This window comes from Anabas testudineus, chromosome 19 (assembly GCF_900324465.2).
Source record: "Anabas testudineus chromosome 19, fAnaTes1.2, whole genome shotgun sequence".
Classification (NCBI taxonomy): domain Eukaryota; kingdom Metazoa; phylum Chordata; class Actinopteri; order Anabantiformes; family Anabantidae; genus Anabas; species Anabas testudineus.
The window spans coordinates 6,263,293-6,283,142 of record NC_046628.1 but is presented as its reverse complement, the minus strand read 5'-3'; the positions used below and the strand labels follow the sequence as shown (position 1 = coordinate 6,283,142).

General features: G+C 43.3%; 2 protein-coding genes across 5 annotated transcripts; one reads left to right on the top strand and one right to left on the bottom strand.

Moving 5' to 3' along the window:
- Positions 1 to 3,694: 3,694 nt before the first annotated feature.
- Positions 3,695 to 15,012, bottom strand: tex2l (testis expressed 2, like). Of its 3 annotated transcripts, none has more exons than XM_026350743.1 (12): positions 14,948 to 15,012; positions 10,189 to 11,609; positions 8,472 to 8,672; positions 7,745 to 8,042; positions 6,977 to 7,251; positions 6,539 to 6,688; positions 6,330 to 6,429; positions 5,831 to 5,963; positions 5,190 to 5,321; positions 4,697 to 4,906; positions 4,202 to 4,322; positions 3,695 to 4,125 (listed from the first exon to the last, which is right to left on the bottom strand). In XM_026350743.1, the coding sequence occupies exons 2-12, from the start codon at positions 11,563 to 11,565 to the stop codon at positions 3,967 to 3,969; spliced, it is 3,156 nt and encodes a 1,051-aa protein (XP_026206528.1). In that variant the 5' UTR covers positions 11,566 to 11,609; positions 14,948 to 15,012; the 3' UTR covers positions 3,695 to 3,966. The 3 variants fall into 3 exon arrangements, 2 of the variants coding, with proteins under 2 accessions (XP_026206528.1, XP_026206527.1); XM_026350742.1 differs by lacking the exon at positions 14,948 to 15,012 and adding an exon at positions 12,141 to 12,246; XR_003298266.1 differs by lacking the exon at positions 14,948 to 15,012 and adding an exon at positions 12,141 to 12,246 and having other exon boundaries at positions 3,994 to 4,125; positions 4,672 to 4,906.
- Positions 15,013 to 16,358: 1,346 nt separating this feature from the next.
- On the top strand, positions 16,359 to 17,741 carry neurl2 (neuralized E3 ubiquitin protein ligase 2). 2 transcript variants are annotated; one of them, XM_026350744.1, is made up of 3 exons: positions 16,359 to 16,430; positions 16,520 to 17,313; positions 17,626 to 17,741. In XM_026350744.1, the coding sequence occupies exons 2-3, from the start codon at positions 16,545 to 16,547 to the stop codon at positions 17,739 to 17,741; spliced, it is 885 nt and encodes a 294-aa protein (XP_026206529.1). In that variant the 5' UTR covers positions 16,359 to 16,430; positions 16,520 to 16,544. The 2 variants fall into 2 exon arrangements, with proteins under 2 accessions (XP_026206529.1, XP_026206530.1); XM_026350745.1 differs by lacking the exon at positions 16,359 to 16,430 and having other exon boundaries at positions 16,516 to 17,313.
- The last annotated feature ends 2,109 nt before the right edge of the window (positions 17,742 to 19,850 follow it).

Below are 19,850 nucleotides of genomic sequence, written 5' to 3'. Positions count from 1 at the left end.
ACATTCTGGAAGTTTTCTTCCATATCAGGAAGACACATATGTCCCAAAGAAAACACACACACACACACACACACACACAATTGTGCTCATATTCAACCACCGGCAAAATGCTGGGTTTAATGTTCATTTTACATGTGTACACACTATTTTATTAAATTGTTCAGTCTGTACAGAGACAATTTTACAAAAAAAAAAAAAGAAAGAAATGAGGAAGAAAGGATGTTTTATTTTCCCAACACTGACAAATGTGGGTCATCCAGTAACAAAACTGATTTATTAGTTGTTTCCTGGAATGTATAACTTACATTAATGCACCTCCCACATCGATACTGGGATGTTATTCACCACGTTCCCAGACTTTTGTCAAGGTCACAGAGGTCATATGACTCTAGACATCTGTCAAAACACATCAGTAAATATGTGGGACAGCGCTAGGACTCGTTAGACTGGAATTCTAAGTGTTCCTGTTCAACAGCTGACTCAATACCTTGTTGCTCTCTTGCCAGTCTGTGACACGTCTGTGTAATTGCATCCTGCCTTTCACTTTCATAATATACAATACATGGACATGCACACATTCTGTACAACCTTTGCACTATTAGAAGAAATAGGACTAATGCAAGAACCACAATGACCTTAAGGTAACTATGTGTAGCCTTTAGAGGTTCAAAAGGGTATATGTATGGTACATATGGTGCATATTAGTAGAACATTAGTTTTGAAAGATGCACCAATCAAATTCGTTTGAGTTTCACTGAGAGTGAACGTTCATTTCAGCTGGTTGGTTTACAAAATGGCAGAAACCAAACATGCTGGGTGTATTATACTGTGCATCCCACTGTATAACAAAGACTATACATCAACATCCAAAACCTCACAAGTAACCGACACGGTTATGTGAACAGTTGAATCTTATCTTGTGGGATATTTTGTCAAATGAATCTGCTTCATTCTTTTCATTGTCGTTATGAATAGTGTGATCATCTCAGTAATCTGTACATGCCTCACCTTCAATCTAAGACACCAAGACGCTCCTTCCTTTAAATGTATTTTGTCCAGCCTCTTCCAGTAAGTGTAACCGGACAAATAAATCTCCTCTGTTGTCTACAACATGCCTCATCCATATCACTCCCAATGCTCCATCATGTTAGCTCAAGATTAAACTAGTTCAACACACAGGGATTTTTCATGCTGATTGTTCTAGTACGGTAAATGTGGACAAGTGTGTTCAGTCTTATTGTTTTCAATCTTTATTTCTTGCTGTATTTTTTGAGGTCTTTGTTACTTTTGTATCACCTGCATATAGTCTGAATGCTGTTTGATGTTCATAGATCTTCATGTTTACAGTCTCAGGGCTCACGGAGAATGGACTTCACCTAAAAAAAAAGGCAAACTACACCAGCTCTGTGGACAACTGATATGTCACAGTTTGACATAAATACATGAGTGGTCACGTAGACAGCCATAGGGGGATGACTTCAGTGGTTCAAGTGGTTCATTAAATGGAACCTGAACTTTCCAAAGTTCACACATATCAAAGTCAAACATATCAACAGACAAAATATTTCTAATCTGATAAAAAACAAACAGTCCAATCATGTCTGTATTGAACACACCTATTAAACCTACAAAGTGATGGTTGAAAATGTAAATGAATCACTAACTGCTGCTGGGGCGTTTAGTTATTTCTTAGTGTCTAACATGCATCTTGAACCACTCCTCTTGATGTTCGTTACAGTCCAGCACGGCTCTGATGACAGATCTATAACAGATGCAGCTGCTAGTAACATTTTAACTCTTCTCTCTTTCAGCCGTCTTCTACTGTGACCAGTGGACTCTGTTAAGGTTGTTGTTTTTCAGGTTGCTGATGCCGCACTTTTCTATTTCCTCTCATATGATATTTGCATGGACAGAGGTTCACAGGAGCCTAATGTTTTATCGCTCTACTCTCGTGGACACGAAGCTCTTCAGGGAAACAGTCCTACAAATAAACAAAAGGTCGTTCTTTGACTCTCCCTTGTTATTTAACTTTGACTGCTGAAGCCTCATTTTAGCTTCTTAGAAGGAAGAGAACCAGTGATGCAGCAGTCCCCACTAATAGATGGCCAGGTACTGCCCTCTAATGGTCATGTGTGGTAACAGCCATGGACGTGTTGAGGGTGAATACTAAACTTTATCAGGTCTAGGCGGCCCCTGGACCAGAGCTTATGTTTGAAGTAAATGTTCTTGTCAATGTTAAAGTCAGTTTTACAGTTTTTATACATAATAGCAATTTATGTGTTTCGCATATGCGTAAGAATTACAGAAATTACAACATGTCAATTTTGGGCAGTTGGATAGTGAAGAGGCCAGTAGGGCTCCTCACGCTTACCCTGCGTTCGCCCTGTATCTGGATAAATGCATCTGTTAGATGACTAAATGTGAATTTAAATGCATCAGCGTGCTTTACAAATCGCTCCACAATGACACCTGCTGGTCTTAGACCCTTTTCTTGTTGAAAATTCAATAAAACAAGTACGGAGAGACACGAAATGCCCCAAAACACATTCAAAACAACCACACCAGAGTTCAGATGTATGTACAGTAAATGAGTGTCTCTTCCTAATGTCGATTTTTTTTTTTTTATTCCACTGTGGAATAATTACATTCACTGCAGTGATGAATTTGCATCTCATAACATTTTCCCAACGCAGATTTAGGGCCTGTGTAATGAACCATAACTCGACAGTATCACGGCGAACAAACTCCCACAGAGTGACACACACCCCCTCCCACATATTTTCACACTTCCTTCCCATGTGATTTCATTTTATGCATCAGGACTTTTCCCTCGTTTTGCATTTTAGACAGGCTGTTTTCCATTATGGTCTGTGGAGTGGGCTCGTTTGAATCTTTGCTTATAGCATTTTGACTTATGTGGCACTAATTTACTTGTTTACTTGAATAAATACACGTTCTCTTATATTATTTATGATTACTGCACTGTGATCAATGAGCTCCTATGTTGTAGCCCATGAAATGAATCCTAGCCACCCAAACCTTATTACATATTCTCTTGAAGGAGCTGTTCTGTTTCAAGGCCACTTGCTCCATTTATCTCCCGTTCTTGCATTTTAAAGTCACAGATATTTATCTTTATATATTGTGATGTAAATGAGTTGCGCGCTCTGAAGCAGCAGAGCTCAAAACCACGAAGGGTTTTTTTTATAGTCCAAGGAAGCACATTCCCCGACTTAGAAATCACATCATCTCTCCTGTTAAATGAAGTCGTGCACATAAGATGATGGATGACTGTAATTTGATCTCTACCCCAAGCAGCCCCCAAACAGAATCGTGGTCTTCTTTCACTTCTAAATAACTTCCTGTGTATCATCGCAGTAAAAACAAGGGAGTAAGTTCTGCCTCAGCTGTGACCAGTTCTGCCCAGCTCGCTTGTGACTGGATGGTTTTTATGTGGTGAGGGTGGACAGGCAAAGGAAGCAATGTGCCCTGAGCAGCACCTTTAGTGATAGACTGCTTCTCCTGTTGTGTGTGGAGGAAAACTGCCACCGGGGCCTTTGTTTCTGCTGCCGTCAGACGTCCTGGTCTCCATTACTTCCAGCTAACTCAAGTGAGCCAGATGATTGCAGCTTAAGGCATCTGTCAGTGTGTGACGGGCATTTGGGGGCAAATAAACCACAATATTTTTCCAGCTTTTATTTATTAATATTTACGGTTGTATCATCATATGTCATCTTATCAAAGTGACACTGAGCTGTAAACATCAAAGCAGCAGATACATAAGAAATAAATAGTGTATACTGTATTTGTGGTTCATTCACATGTAAACATTTGCAGAAGGTATCACTTGCACTTGTTTGTCCTTACACAGTGTAGCTTGCAATAGTTTCTGCTTTTTTTTCCATTTTTTCTCTAATGAATCACTTTTGCAGGCTCAGCTCTCCTTCGGTCATCGACCATGAGGCACTAGTCCGACTCAGCCACAGAGATCTCTGGTGGGATCCTCTCTATGGACTCTGAGGAGGAGTTTTGGGACTCTTCAGACTGGGAGGCATGAGGGCTGTCCACCGCAGAGTGCATCAGGGGGAAGTAGATGTCATCCATGTTTGGCAGTACAAACACTTTCTGTAAAAGACACATTTGTCAGCTTTGTGTTTCTGAGAAGAGAGAGGAGACATAGTAGGTGCAGTTTCTTTTTAACCTGAAACTCATCCTGAAGTTTCTTCTCAATCCACTCCGTCACGTGGCAGAAAGTCACCTCCCTCTCCCCCAGTTTGGGACGAACGTGCAGCTCAAGCTTGGGTGGCGCACAGAAGCTGTACCTGTGGGAAAGATCGCAACACTTCTACAATCATGTTCATCTAATATGTAGTGTGATTGTTTTCAGTCGTGTTTTAGTTTCATGCTGTCTCTGGGACTAAAACACCATCAGCCCTCAATTAAAGCTGATTGGTAGAATAAATAAATGTCCTTTTGGCAGGAGATGAGATGTGAAACTGAGTCACACTGCAGAAAGTCACAAACTCACGCTGTTCAACAAAACAATCGTCTTTGTGTTCTAAAGATTATTGTTTCTGAAACTCGTACATACTGTAGACTGGAAGAAAGGATTTCTGGACTTTCACAATGTAAAATCTCCTGCTTACTATTGATCATAATATATCTTCTTACTTTATGTTGTTCTTTTTGTTCATACCATATCCTGTCAGTAGGGGGAGGTGGGATGTTGACCACCAGAGTCCCTGACAGCTCTTGAACCTCCACAGTGAGCAGCAGGGGCGTGTTGGACATCTCCTCAAACTTCTTCTTAATGAACTCACTCTCTGTGGCCTTCTGAAAGTACTTGGATTTAGCGACTTTGTCCACAAATCTTAAAATCTTCCTTCCAGTCTTACCACCCCCTGTCCTGTAAGAGCAGATTAGAGAGGAGAGGAGAGGAGAGGAGAGGAGAGGAGAGGAGAGGAGAGGAGAGGAGAGGAGAGGAGAGGAGAGGAGAGATCTGTGAGATGTAAATGAAAGCTACAACCAGCTGGAGTGTGATGTCAGCACAGTTTATTTTCGGCTTTAGAAAGTGCATCTTACTTTGAACACTACCTACTTTTGAAAAGTCTTTCATTTCCTTTCTTGCTTTCTGTAGTGCTGAGGTAACACTTTAACACTCATTCACAATATTAGCGTCAATATTTTACCCTTCAGTAGCTGGCGTGGATCCCTTCTCCCCCACCTGGCCCTGAGTCTCGGAGAGAAGCAGCTCCTCCTCATCAGACGAACCAGCACTAGAGGACTCCTCATCGCTGTCTGCCAACACACTGAGGATAGGCCTGCAGCCGGGAAGACACACAGGCAGTCATGTTATCAATGGAGATTGATAGAGGCAAACAGGTCTGGACAGATGCAGCATTACTATAAGTTCAGAAGCTTTTTCATCTCCGAATTCCATTTATATAATTGATAAATTCACCAAAAAGTTGCTGTGAAAGTGGCAGATAAATATTAGCAAGTTTTCGATTTCATGGTGAAGCCTTTGATGCACTTTAATCCCTGCCATCGTGGGACAATGACGGGCAAGCCTACGCTAATCAATGTAGCTTGAGGCTCTGCTCTGTAGATTAGAGACTAGAGGGATCTAGAGGATACACACCCACTAAAACTTCTCAACACAGAATTAATATGAGCAAAAATCCCAGGTTTACTTTTATTCTGGATGCTGCCACTTGCTTGCCACAACATGATGACATACTGAGATAGTGATTCTTTAGGGACACTCCACAGATTTCACACTAGAAAAGCAGCTCACTCATCATGATGGTCATTAGGTATAAGTACTAACCGTGTGCTACCAGTTTCAGTCGTACAGTCCGTGTCCTGGCCGCCTCCCTTGCCCAGTTTGGACAGATTGAACTTGGTCTGCAGGGTCATTTGCAGGGCACCTGTGTAGACCAACTGCAGCTCCACCCACAGGCCTGAAGCGTGCACCACACAGAGGGAGAGAAAACCGAAAACAGGATCATTTGTTGACGGACAGTTGTGTAATGGGAAAGTGGGCGGAGACAAAGGGACTGACACACTTAAATTCCCCTTGTCGTCAGGAGTGTTGCCTGCCAGATTGCCTGATTTCAAAACACAAACACACTCATATGCCATATGCTCTGAATGTTGAAGGGCACTGGCTCCTGCGCTCCAGATTACAACGGGATAACACCGTCTGATCTGATGCTCTGCAGGGCCCCGCTGCAACCATGTGAGCAACAGGTCTGCTTGTTTTTCTTGCAGTTATTGTGTGTGTGTGTGCGCATCTGTTTTTGTGTGTATGCACAGTCTGCACTCACCTCTGTGGTTAACCTCTGGTCTGGAGGTAGCGGTGATGTATGGCATGGAGCAGCCCATTTCCAACTCAGCCAGAGTCAGTTCATTCATAAAGTAAGGCAGCTGGAAAGAATATAACATACAATAGTTTAAACCTTTACCCAGTGTAGCATGTCTCCATCGAATCTCTTCTGAACATGCAATCGCCACAGGAACTTTTTGTGACCCGCACTCTGATTTTGCTGAGCTTCTTCTGAATTTTGTGGGAAACGGCGTCGGCCCAGTGCTGCTCCCGCAGGAAGTCCCAGAATATTCGACCAATTAGGGCATTAACCCACGCAGTCTGGCTCTTCCCAGGAGGCTGCGCTAGATCACAGGTACACTGTAGAGAAAAAGACAACTGAGTCAGGCCTGGGCACCAATAAGTAAACTGTGGGTTTGGAGCAATGTCTAGTGTAAAAACTGTTTCTAGGTGCTTTAGAATATATTATAGATTAATACACAGTACGTGTATTTTGCTGTATTTTATTTTTAATTCATTTGCAAAGACTTTGACGTCTTTACCTTCGACATTGTGGGGAATATTTTGTAAAGAAATAATGAATTAAATCCATTTTGGAATAAGGCTCTAACATAACAAAATATAATTTGATTCATGTGCATGACTTACACTTCCTTTGATGGTGGGGCTTGTCTCTGTGCTACTGGCTCCAGGGCTGGAGAGGGGCGTCATATCCTCCGCCGCCAGGAAACGAGTCATGTAGCTGGGGTAGTCTAGCAGTGAAAGGCCCCTGATGTTGCTGGAAGTGTGACCGACATGAGTTGCGTGGGTGCAGGGAAATGGAGGTGTGGAGGGCGCATCGTCGTCACTGCTGCCCACTCTGCTGGAGCCTCTACTGCTTGGATTATTACTCGAGGAACAACACGTGCACTGTGCTGGGTCACCTGGGAGAATGCAGAAAACATTTACCTGGTTGGCGAAGATGCAGGAAAAAATCATTTTCTCCTTATTCTACGTTCTATGGAGATTAATGAGTCTTTGGCTGGGCAGAGCAGAGTGGACAGATATTGCATTCATTTTCACGAATTTCCCAGTTTCACTCAATATAATAATTCCATATATATATATATACATATATATATATATATATATATATATATATATATATATTTTTTTTTTTTTTTTTTTTTTTTTTTTTTTTTTTTTCAGAGTACAATGAAAATTAAAACTGGTGCTGCTAATAGAGTTTCATGTCGTTTCTGGTGCCTTTGCCCTGTCAGTTCACCAAACAACTGTGAGATCTGTGTGGTCCCTTGAAGGAATTGGCTTTGGAACGGAAAGAACTGGAGCATGTAATTCATAATGTGCACACTATATAGCACTAGTATAGATGTCTTCTAGAAGCCTTCTCTAATGCATTGTTAATGTTTCTCATACCTGACCTAGACACACATTTCCCAGGCTTCTGTCTGTCCCTCTCCTTTTCCCTCTCTGTATCCTTAGATGCCAACAGGAAGTGACGAAACCACTCTTCTTTCTCGCGTCCCGTGCGGCCAAACAGGTAAAGCGTGGTGGGAAAGTCATGGGTGTGTTTGGAGGAACTTAGTCCCCGACTCTCCTCCAACCTTCTTCCTCCATCCCCTTGGGAGTTTGCCTCTTCTTCCAGTTGGATGCAGATGGGATACTTTGGATTCCACATCCTCTTCCGAGCCAGCACCGATGGCAGCAGGAACACCTTTGGGGAACCAGTTGCAGAATTTGGTTAGATATGTCCTGTTTCCATTTTATTATTAGCCATTTTTCTTCATGTTTGTTTTTCCCCCAGGCAATCTGAGCAAGTTCAGACATTACATGAATGTAAATGTGCTCTAACGGTCATGTATTAATTAGTCAAAATCATAAACATGCATCAACTGGGAGGGAAACAAAGCTGCTGCAGACAGATTCTTTTAGCGGGTCTAATATTGTGACAGTAGGGATGGAAGGTCAGTCCAACTGAAATTGCAATGATATTTACAATAAATCCTAATGATTCTTCTCACTTTGCCACCATGAGGTTGACTTCTGTACTATTGCGTGATTGCGTTGCTCTCTTTATATTCCTATGTACATTTCATAAGAAGAGGTTAAGGAAGTGGTACAAAAATGTCCTTCTTTATCATACTTTGCTCTTTGCAAGCTGAAAAGAGCGTGACTTAATGAAGGTGGCCTCATGGACTCTCTCATCATATGTGGCCCTGCGGCTGATGTTAGTACGTGGGGAGTCCAGACGAAGACAGGAGCCCTCCAGGGTGCCAAACACCGAGTGAGTCAGAGCAGGATGGTAGGTTTCTGGGTTGTAATCATGGATCTCATTCATCCAGCCCTGAAACCACAGAAGGTAAGTGTTAATTTCCATCAAGGCTATACATAGTCTCAAGTGAGTAATAAGCATCTAATTATGAAAATCGGGTTACAAGTTTGTAATCAACCTAAAAGGGAAGTATTAAATAAAAAATAAACAACTGTGAATATATCTCAAATTCAATTTCAACAAAATCAATTCTCAACATGGACCGTTTGTGTATTGAAGTACAGAAGGCAAGTCTATAAAACTCCACAATCCACAATAATGTCAGTGCTAGAAATGATGGAATGAACAGTATGTGCGTTGCCTTTGTTAAGGAACATTGTGCCCCGGCTTGGCTTCACAGGCACAAGGTCTTTCCAGGCTGACTTTCTGTAGAACCTGTTTCTAGTTTTTATGCTTTGCTGACTGTCTGCTAATTCTTTGAATGCAACTACCCACTTTAAATGAACTCAAACATTTAATTTGTTTCAGTTCTCGACTTTTATATGTTGTGGGATCAAACTTTTCTCAGTCTGAATATGTAGGTATATTCAGTTGGACAGCTGTATGCGAATTCAACACACCTATATACAATACATTTGCCCCAATACTCCAGTAAACTAATCAACAATGTCATCATTTTTATTTTGTTATTGTTTTTTTTATATAATAAGCTGTAAGCTAATAAGCCGATAAGCCCCATAACTGTTTGTCACCTCATTACCAGACAACCTCTGAGCGCCTTAGAAACCTTCAAGCTTGGACTTTCACGTCTTAAAAACCCTCAGACTGAAACAAGCAAACAGGGGATTTAGCTCAAGTTCCCATTTCCAACCATCCCCACCACTCTCCACCTCCCACCTCCCTTGAGTGCTGAGAAATACAGCTTCCTCCTGCCTGGATCCTCCACTAATTGCCTCTGGAACTGCCAATGTCTGGCTGTTAGCTGTTCTCTCTAGTTGCCCTGTGTCAAGTTCAACCAGGAGGAGAACAGTAATTACCACCGCAGATCTAGAGGTTTTTATTACTGAAGATTTTAATTGCTTTCTGGGCACCTTATGCAGTTGCCTGCCACTTTCAGACGCTTTAATCTATGAAGGAACAAGTTGTCAGACTTGCTGTGCTGCAGTGTTTCGTAGGCTTGACACTGTTCTCTTTATGTGAAAATTAGCACGGGTGAAGACGGTACGACCTTAATGTGTGGGAGTTTTTTAAAGTGCATTCAGAATTCAGTTCATTTCAGTACATAGGCTTTCTGATGTAGTTTTAAATTTGTGTTATTCTTCTGTTTTCAAGGATTTCAGGATTCAACAAAGAGTAGGTTTAAGTTATGAATCAGAAACATTGCTCTGTTTTGTTATAGTCTTAATGAGTCCTTCTCCTCCTCTGATTGAATTGGAGAAAATATGCTTGATAAGGTTTATGAGGTATGGAAGCACATTTCCAAACTCATCTGGAGCTTATGGAAAACATACTGAAAGAGGTGTAGTAATGTGAGTACTGTGTGTGAGACTGAGGCTGACAACAATGTGATGTAACACCATCCATTTACCTTAAGGGTCCCAGGCTCTGTGCTGACAGTGCTACCTGTTAAAATCACCTCTCCCAACAGGGTGTGTGCTGGTCTGTGGGTGGGAGCTGCACAGCGAGGCCTGGAGGAACCCATCCTAATGAGCCACAGTCCTAGCAAGAAACCTAGTGCCAACCCCAGAGCCAGACCAGAAAGGTACGGACTGAGAGGTAGGATGAAGTAGCCGTAAGACAGCACTGCCACACAGAATAAACTCATTCGTGGCAAAGGATGAGGGGACTGAGAAACAGTTTGAACCACAGGTGGTGCGGAGTCCTGCGGACCAGCAGGCGGTCCTCTCTCCTGCCTGTGTGTCTTGATGGCTAACACTTGCATCATTTCACCATCTGTACATATTTGCAGCTCCTCGTCCCTGTGATGCTGCCTGACGTGATGCACAGGGCAGTGGATATGGTGAATTCTCCCAAGATGCTTTACAGAAGGCCAGTCAAACACAGGCCAAGCATCAGGGTCTGCTTTTTTGGCGGTCCTCACAGGAGACTCTGAAAGAACCGTGTCTGTGCTACTTTCCCGTCCCAAAGCTTTGGAGCTACCCTGTTGAGCCCCCTGAGTCTTACACTGGTGTTTGGGGCTGCCGGTGCCCTCTTCTCTCATGATCTTACTGAACATGCTGCTAAGAGGTTCATGCACGGCCTCCGAAAGCTTCCTCTTGGTGTCCTCAAGCTCCATTTTGAAGAAGCCCCCTTTCAGACCTTCTCCACTAGGGGACAGTGAGCTAGGGGAGGGGGGTGCAGTGCGAGAGTCCCCACTGCTTCGGGTTTTTGGTTGGGTCAGCTGCTTCCAGAGGTGGAGGTTGAGGCGGGAATCCGATTTTGACTGCGACACCTCCGGCTCAGAGCGGGAGATCTCCGTGGAGATCGACTTCACAAGGCTGAGGAAGGGTTTGGGTCTGAGAGTTGAGCCTTCTTTCAGCTCCAGCTCTGTGGAGAGAGACTTGACCAAGCTTGCAAGAGGGCGGTGGGTCGGTGAGGAAGGGCCAGGGGAGAGGAAACTGCGGCCCGTGGCGGAACAGTTCACCAGGGAGTCAGGGGAAGAGGGAGAAAGAGGAACATGGAAAGCTTGCGACTGCAACCCCCTGTCATCCTCAACAGAGAGCTGTCTTTCCTTGGTGAGGGAGATAGAGGGGCAGTCTTCATCGTGGTCAAGGGAGAAGATAAGCTCACTGTCATCCAGGCTGTCCCACTCGCCTTCTGTCCCAGTGAGCTGAATCACAATCCCTCGAGGGAGATGCCTCTTGGTTCCATGTGACATGTGACTGTGGGGTTCCTGGGGAAGTCTGCCACCTCCTCTTCCTTTGTCCCCTCTTCTTCTTTCCCCATTTTGTCCACTATCTGCCATTTCTTGACTTGACTACATCAGAGAGCCAAGGCACCTAAGAGTCACTGCAAGAGGATAAATAAAGAGCGTGGTCAGCTACATTATTAAGCCGCGAACTCAGAACAAATAAAAGCAGTCAGGGAATGAGAGAGAGAGTGAGCATGTTTTTCAGTGCTCGTGTCTCATTTTTCACCAAAACTGCTTACGAGAGCCAGCTATGCATTTGCAAACGTCACATCATTTAGCTCTTAAGAGTTGTGGAAATCTACATTAATCTGAAGACTAGTGAGCATGAATCAGAGCCAAGTAAGCATCTCTCCCATAGCTCTCGCTCCACATACTGAGCGAGTTTTAAAGGCATGCAAAAATAGACAACACAGACTTTCAGCCCAAATGTTGCACAAACTGGGGCAGCTCAGGCTTGGATCCTCCGGTCTTTTGGGGTCTGTTCGGATGTTTGTGTAGAATTCATTCCATTTATATGGAGGGACTTTGCGTGCTCATGACCATGAAATGAAAAGGCATAATTTAGTTTAAAACAAGAAGAGTGTATTTTTGGGCTATATCAGAAGAGTAATCTCCAAACAAATACCTACAAGCATCACCCCGGCTGCTCTCAGAAGTAATATGCAGCAAGTCGTCTCCCCAAGGAAAGAACAACAGATTCCCCCAGTCTCATCCCCGAAAGAGCTGAGAGTGTCAGCCCCTATTCTCAAGCTGCTTAAAGAGTTACTTACATAACCCTGAGATAAATAGCAAAGGGAGTTCAAACATGCCGTCTTTCTCCCTCTTTTTGTTTTTTTTTTCTTTGTGCGTGTCACCACCGTTGCGTGTTTCCACATAACCCATTATGTCGCCACCACCTACTCACTTGTCAGAACGATACAAATTAAAGCCGGTGCACAACTGAGTCAATGCGTGTTATCACCTGTCAGTATGTGAAAGAAAAGAGCAGTTCTACATCAGTGGACACAGGCTTGGAAACAGCACAAAGGCCCAGTGGGGACCCTTTTATTCGCTGGCTCTCTGGGTCAAGTGCCCTGCTCTTTATCCAAGTTAAACCCCTACCTCTGACTGGTGAGATTTACGTAACTGTATTACAGCAATGTGTGGCACAATTTCAACCAATTCCACAGCAGCTGGTGGATTCTGACTAATCTGCTCTCACCCAAAATGGACGGTGCATATAAACCTAACAGACACACATGCAGCCAGGCACTTGCCCTTTCTTATACTGTAGCTTTTCATGGAGGGGGGCAAAGAGGGATCAGAAGCAGTAAGGTGCCCAAATACAGACACAAGTGAGGTCACAGATATATTGGAAAACCTGAGAAAACCTTCTCGTCCAAGCTAATTGTTGAACAGAGAGACAGAGCAGACCAGGGTTGCCATATTGTCATAATCCAGATGTTCATACATTGAGTCACTGCAGCTGAAAGGTTAAGGTGCATCTTTTAGCCTTGAGTAGGATAATATCTACTATAGAGAAAGGTTTAACCTAAGCATGTAGGTTTGACTCTACAGTCTATGGTTTCACTACATAGTACACATGTGACAAATGCATGCTAGTGGCATGACAATGCTTTAAAAAAAAAAAGCACATAGGTCGCTTAAATACTCAATATTAAAGTGACAGAGATACAAACATGCTGATGTTTTGAAGGCAAAATCTGTACTATTTCAGCCTTGTGGTGGTGCTTAGGATCACCAAAGTCATCCTCTGGGAACCATGAATGTCTGTATTTGTGCCTGAGATCTGAAACGTGGACTGAACAACATGACACTGGGGTAACTATAACTACAGGTAACTACTACACCAATGGCAGCCACTGTATCATTTGCATAAATTACTTTTTTCTTTTATTAAATATTCAACATTTCACCCTAAACCCGCCAGATTGATTGAATGTTGATGTCAGTGTATTGTTGGGTTTTTGGTTTAACTGAGATAACTCCAGAAGCTGGGTCAAACCACAATATCTGGTTTAAACGATGATAAATCTACAATAAACAATATTTTTCTGCTTTATATTTTCACTGACTCACTTGATGATCTTCTAATTTCAGGGTTAACATACACTGAGCACTAATCAGCATGTGATGGTTAATGATGAGTGATCAGAGTGATCATGTTATTGTGCATCCTACAATGTGTTTGATCGACCTTTTCTATGCTCAGTGTGTCAAAGTACCAGTCTAACATCATATATGTGACTCACAGTGTGTGTGTGTGTGTGTGTCGCACCCTCCGATCAGACACGAACAACCTCAGATTACCATTAATGCAGGGTTTTACTGTGAAATCTGACAAATCACACGGTTGGATTAGGGGCTAAACCAACATTTGGTGGGCTGCGCTTCAAAGCTATCTCATCTCTGTGACCCAGTGTTGATCGTAGTTTTAATGACATCAGAATCCTTCAGAGTCTCTTTGGTGTGTGTGGTCTGATTCTTACATATAAGGTCATCTACACACGGGCGACTTATTAAAAGAAAACTCTGAGTGAAGGAGCAGCGAAACCAGTGTTCATGCTGCGGCACCAGATTGGATCAATGACTTGTTTGACTGAAAATAGATTTCAGAATAAAAAATAAAATAAAGCAGTTCTATTGGTCAAATTCCCTTTTTAAACTAGTTACATTAAGCTGGCTGTAATATGTAACATTACTTAATCCAGAATAGTGGTTCACAATAACAGAACTATGGTAAAATCAGTCAATTCATAAACAGTTTACTGCCAAAAGTTCATCATCGCACTTATTTGGATCATCATTATCATCTTTTATGTTTCCAATAAAGCCATAAATATCTTATTGTAACTTTTCAAATGTGATGTTTTTTAACTTAGCTCTTGTATTTTGGACTGGGGATTGAATAGATCACATGACTTTACTACATTACTATATTATATTTACTATTGGAAAAAATAATCTGCAGATTAATGAAGTTAATTGCTAATTGAAACTCTGTTGCACCCAAAACTCTGTGATGATTAAACAAGAGAGAAATGTCTGACAGGTTGATCATAGACTACTGAAAATCAGTTTCTGCTCCCACACAAAACATCACCTCATAAATATAAATACACACAGTACAGCATGCAGTCTCCAACTTGTTCAGTGGCTATTGTACTGTAAAATCCAGGTCAGCACCTCCACTCTTCTCTGGACGACTCCACACTTGTCTTGTGGATGCGAGTGCTGGAAGTCAAAGTGACTGTAAGGATGTCTCCGACCACCACCGGTGCATTTTCTGTGCGGCAAATAAATCATCATCCGCCACAGACGCTCAGCAGCATGTTTGGAATAAGACTGCAAAATAGCAATCGCTGCAAAACTAGTGGCGTTTTTGCAAAAACAAGCATGCAAACGTCTCAGCATTAAATGAGGAGTGTGTACTTACCCTAATATAATAATGTGCATTGAAATGTGATTAAACCCGCTGGTCAGCGTTGACTTCTGCTGGTTCTCTCTCCATTTGTGCGCGCAAGGAGCGCGGCGTCAAGTCTCAGGGCTCTCTCTCTCTCTCTCTCTCTCTCTCTCTCTCACGTCGTCACTCACACACACACACACACACACCTCCCCACAACCGACCGCCTGCATCCAGATGTGTCATGCGCTACCGAGAATCACAGCTCACCAAACTGATTATGAAAAGCATGGGCGCGCTGCATGATAATCCAGATTAAAGAGTCCTGCAGCCCCATGAGAGGCACACACACATACACACACACTCCGCCACACAAATAAGCAGGGTGTAAACACTGTCTAATTGAGCAAACAGAGGTGATGGCTCAGCTCAAACTGGAGTTGAAGTGTCTCAAACTGAAGCACTCACCTTCCAGTCAAGTCACATACAAACATCAAAATAGCTGAAACATGATTTTTCTTTGACTTTATTAATGTGACCAACGCAAGGGAAGTGGAGTTTACAATATTTTTTATGATAATAATGAGGATGGAAGAATGCATTTCCTCTCTTTCACGCCCTCTCTCTCTCTCCCTCCCCCATCTTGGCCTACATAAAGCACATTGTAAGCCCCAGAAATAACAGTGAAGAACAGGGCAGAGCGGTGCACGGGCCCAGAGACAATAATCTTCATCCATCACTGACTGGAGGTGTTCCTGAGGAAGCCTGGCTGTTGGTCTACATCACTCACACCTCATCTGACAGATACAGATTAAAGATTAGTCTGTAATTCCTATATAATTAATAAAATGTACCACTTTAAAACTTGAAACTGTATGTGAACCACTATGAATAAACATCACGCCACACAGTGTGCAGGAGCAGGAGCTTTCAGTCACGCGCAACGAACATAAGGATGTCGCCGTTTCCATTTTAAAATATGAGTCCTCCTAATATTCTATGATTTCATTATCATAATAAATCTCCGCAGACCTCTCTATTTTAGTATATTACTTTAATCTCTGCTTTATCCAGCCTGTCTTTGCATGGTCTATATCTGGAGTGCAGCTACGAAAGGCCTGCTGCTTAACATATATCTATGTGGCACGTGGTATTATGATAATTATGCAGCAATTACTACAGCACGTGGGTTTTGTGAGATAGGGCCCCGGGGGGCTTCAGTGGTCCAACTAGCCCCAACTCAAGCTCTGTACATGTCAGAGAGTGACTGTGAGCATGTGCACGTTGGCCACCCCCTCCTCAAAACACATGCACACAGACACATACCTTGCCATCTGTTGACATATGAAGCTGTTCAAAAATAGCCCTCTACCAGAAGCTTTCGCTGAGTGGCCAGCAGATAGGAACAGAAGGGCTCTGTCGTGCATCCGCTTAAGTTGTTGTGTCTCTGCAATGGCCACATGTTGGTGACGCCGAGTCAGAAACCACTGCGTGTCTGTTGGATTGAAAGGGTTTAGTAAGTGTGTCTCTGTTTTCCTGTTTGCTTGTCTTGTCGGCTCCAACTGGGAATTTATTCTAATCCGTCATTTCTCATCTGCGCACTAGAGTGACTGTTTGACTTGTAAAATAAATGGAGCCATTCCCTGACCAGTTCATGGAATTCCACCCTGTGCACGGCACCAACATCAGACTGGACATCTCAGGAACCCAGGCCACACGGGTGGAGAGCTTTGCCAATGGAGTGTGTTTCAGCAAAAACCCTCTAAAGCCCGGGGAGATTTTTCTCATTGAGATAGAGGAAAAAGAGCTGGGCTGGTGTGGCCACCTCCGGGTTGGCCTCACTGCCAGGGACCCCGGGAGCTTAGAGGCGGTACCTGAATACTCCATCCCAGACCTGACAGACTTAGAGGACAGCTGGATTTTTGCCATCACTCGTAACCACAACAAGATCTTAGATGATCCTGAGGTCCAAGAGGCTGGAGATGGAGGACTTGCTGGTGGTCGGAGGCTTGGACGCGGAGAGGATGAACATGGAGGCGAAGTCGATGCAGGAGGAGGGAACATGAAACCGAAGATGTTCTTCACAGACTCTCACTTGTGCATTGACAGCGTTTGCATCCCCAGAGACAAGCTCGTTGGTAGAAGTCGGCCTGGACGCTACAGCCACATTTTGGACGACTTGTATAAGACCAACACCCTGCCTCCTACAGCCAGACGCAGCAGGATTGGAGTACTCTATGCGCCTAAAGGGAGAGACAGAGCTGACATGCATATTGTCATCAATGGTGAAGACATGGGAGCTTCTGCAAAGGGGATCCCCACCACCCGGCCCCTCTACGCAGTGGTGGACGTCTTCGCTGCAACTAAGTGTGTCCGAATAGTCCAGGTGGAGTATGGATGTGAGTATCACGTTGTGTCCTACACTCAGTTGAGTTCAGTGAGTTTATCTGTCTTATCTGTATGTAGTTTGCTTTTCAGTCTAACCTCGGATGTTTTATGTCTCTCTGTTGTCATTTAGAGTGTCTTTGTATTCATTTTGTGTCTCTCTGCAGTTGTTTTGTGTAAACTCACTAAGACACTTTCATACCTGTATGAAATGCCTGTGAAGCAACTAAGCCGCTCTTTTAACGCACGTCTTCTTCACAATTCCTCTTCTACCTTTGTTCTGTTAATCCACAGTCTTTTCATCGTCTCTTTTTTCTTTGTTCCAGTCTCTTCCTTGCAGACACTGTGTAGGAAAGCCATCCAGAAGCACGTTGTTCACAGGATGGCCATTGACTGGCTGGAGCTGCCGGAGGCGCTCAAGCACTACTGCAAGTATGAATGAAGGACATGGCCCTGCAGTGGACAGACGTGTTTCTGAAGGTTCTCCAAGTTTCTACCAAGAGAACATTTATTGTCACAGTGAAACGCACTGTTTCATTTAGAAAATAAAAGTGGAAGTGTTTAGATGTTTGTGTGCCTCATGACAAGGTGTGATAAGAAGAAGACAGTGACCACTTTGAGGAGATAACAGCTCCTCAGCAAAATACATTTAAAGTAGTAAAAGCTGCAGCAGTGAGAATGATCCATGCAAGTCACTATGATGATGCAAATTTAGAAAACCAGGCATGAGTTTGGGTGTTTTACTGTAAGGTCCTACTGTATCTTCTGACATCCAGTAATTCCTGTTTTCTAGTTTTATTGATCCACATCATCGTAGCAGGTTTATCCTAATAATCAGAGCTGTTAGACACTGACCTCTAGTGTTAACGTAGAGTTCCTGTTAAGGGAAGAGGGGGAAGGAGCTACTGCTCCTGTCTGTGCCATCAGGTCACCTGTCAAATCTGTCTGGAGAAAGAACCTCACCGTCAACAATATAAATTGGGAACTGTTTTCACCCATAAATAGCAATAATATAAATATTACAATAACAACTGTCCACAGTGGGGACTGTGGACTCTCTCGTGTAATTAGGTGAGACAGACGTGGGTTTAGAGGTTTTTTCTTTTTACAGTGTTTTCAGAAATCTCTTGCTGTGAGGTTGTAGCAACAAAGTGAAGGCCTCACAAACAAAAATGCAGCATCGACACGGCTGAGTAGGACTGAGACTATGTGGAAAATGTGCTTTGTTTGTCATTTTAGCACTGATCCTGTACTTCCATGAACAAGCACATACAAACAAATACACTCAGTGACAACACTATTATAACCGAAACCTTAGACTAGCTGATGCTTCCTAGAGTTGGCCTCTAGATGGAGGTATCAACCTGTAAGATCACATTCACTCCTCTGTAGAAGTGCAGGTTCCCCAGTTTCACCGGTTAATGTAAACAGATTGTGATGCTATCCATGTTGGTGCACTCCCTTCATGTTTAGAAACCTGTCTGAAACACAAACTCTACATATCCTGCGTCATCCTGCATTCTTTATGGATACTGGTTGCTTCAGTAGTTAACAGGGACTCAGACTCTCTCTGTGGCCCCAGCTGTAGGCCATATTCTCTGAGCTCCAGGGGCCTGGCACAGACTCTGAGGTTTAGAGGAGTAGCCTGGCTGCCTGGTGAGAAGCTGAAGGCTGTGATTACATAGGAAGTACATACATGCATGCACACACGTTCACAGACACAGACAGAAACAACAGAAGTGCCAATCAACACAACAGCATAGTCACCTTGGATGCTGCTCTTCACTTTGTCAGTGAGTCTCTTTTTCACTGTATGTTATGTTACCATGCAGTGTTGTCTCGCACTCACGCACACACACACACACGCACAGAGAAAAACACACAGTCCATATTCAATTTTATTGGTCTCCACCACACGCAAGTTAAGTTTGAAGCGTATTTTCTCTCAAAACATCACTTCTTGTAGTGTGCAATTACGAGCGGTCATCATAACATTCAGAGATGTCGTTGAACTCTCAGCATCAACAGTTTGGATATTCTGGAGCACCACTTCACATCCATCCAAACTTCACTTCTTACACCCTGCCAAAGATATTCAAATGCATTTCAGGCACAGGAGTCTGACCTTGCGTTGAGGTTGTTGTGGCGGAGTGAATTTCCTCGTGTGTTTTTCTGGCAGGGCACACTACACTCCATTTGGTGACTGACTCGATCCAAGCTGCCTTAGCGTACTGTGATGTATGAATTTTTTTACCATAGGTGGTCCCCGCTAGCGATCAAACCCACAGCCTTTGGCAGCGGTTGGCGGTTTTGTCATGCTTTGTCTGTTGCACTGTGCGGGAGCGCCCATGACAGATAAGCATAAAGCAAATAAAGGGAGATGAGGATGTGATTGCTACATCACATAACGGAGGTGAAGTCTGTTATTATAGTCCATCAGCCTCTGACACTTGGTGCATTCCAGCCATAATTTACTTTTTCTTAACATACCCACTATGCCTCAAACTGTCATTTATACTGGATCTCCACCAGTTTTGCTTCAGTTTTCCCA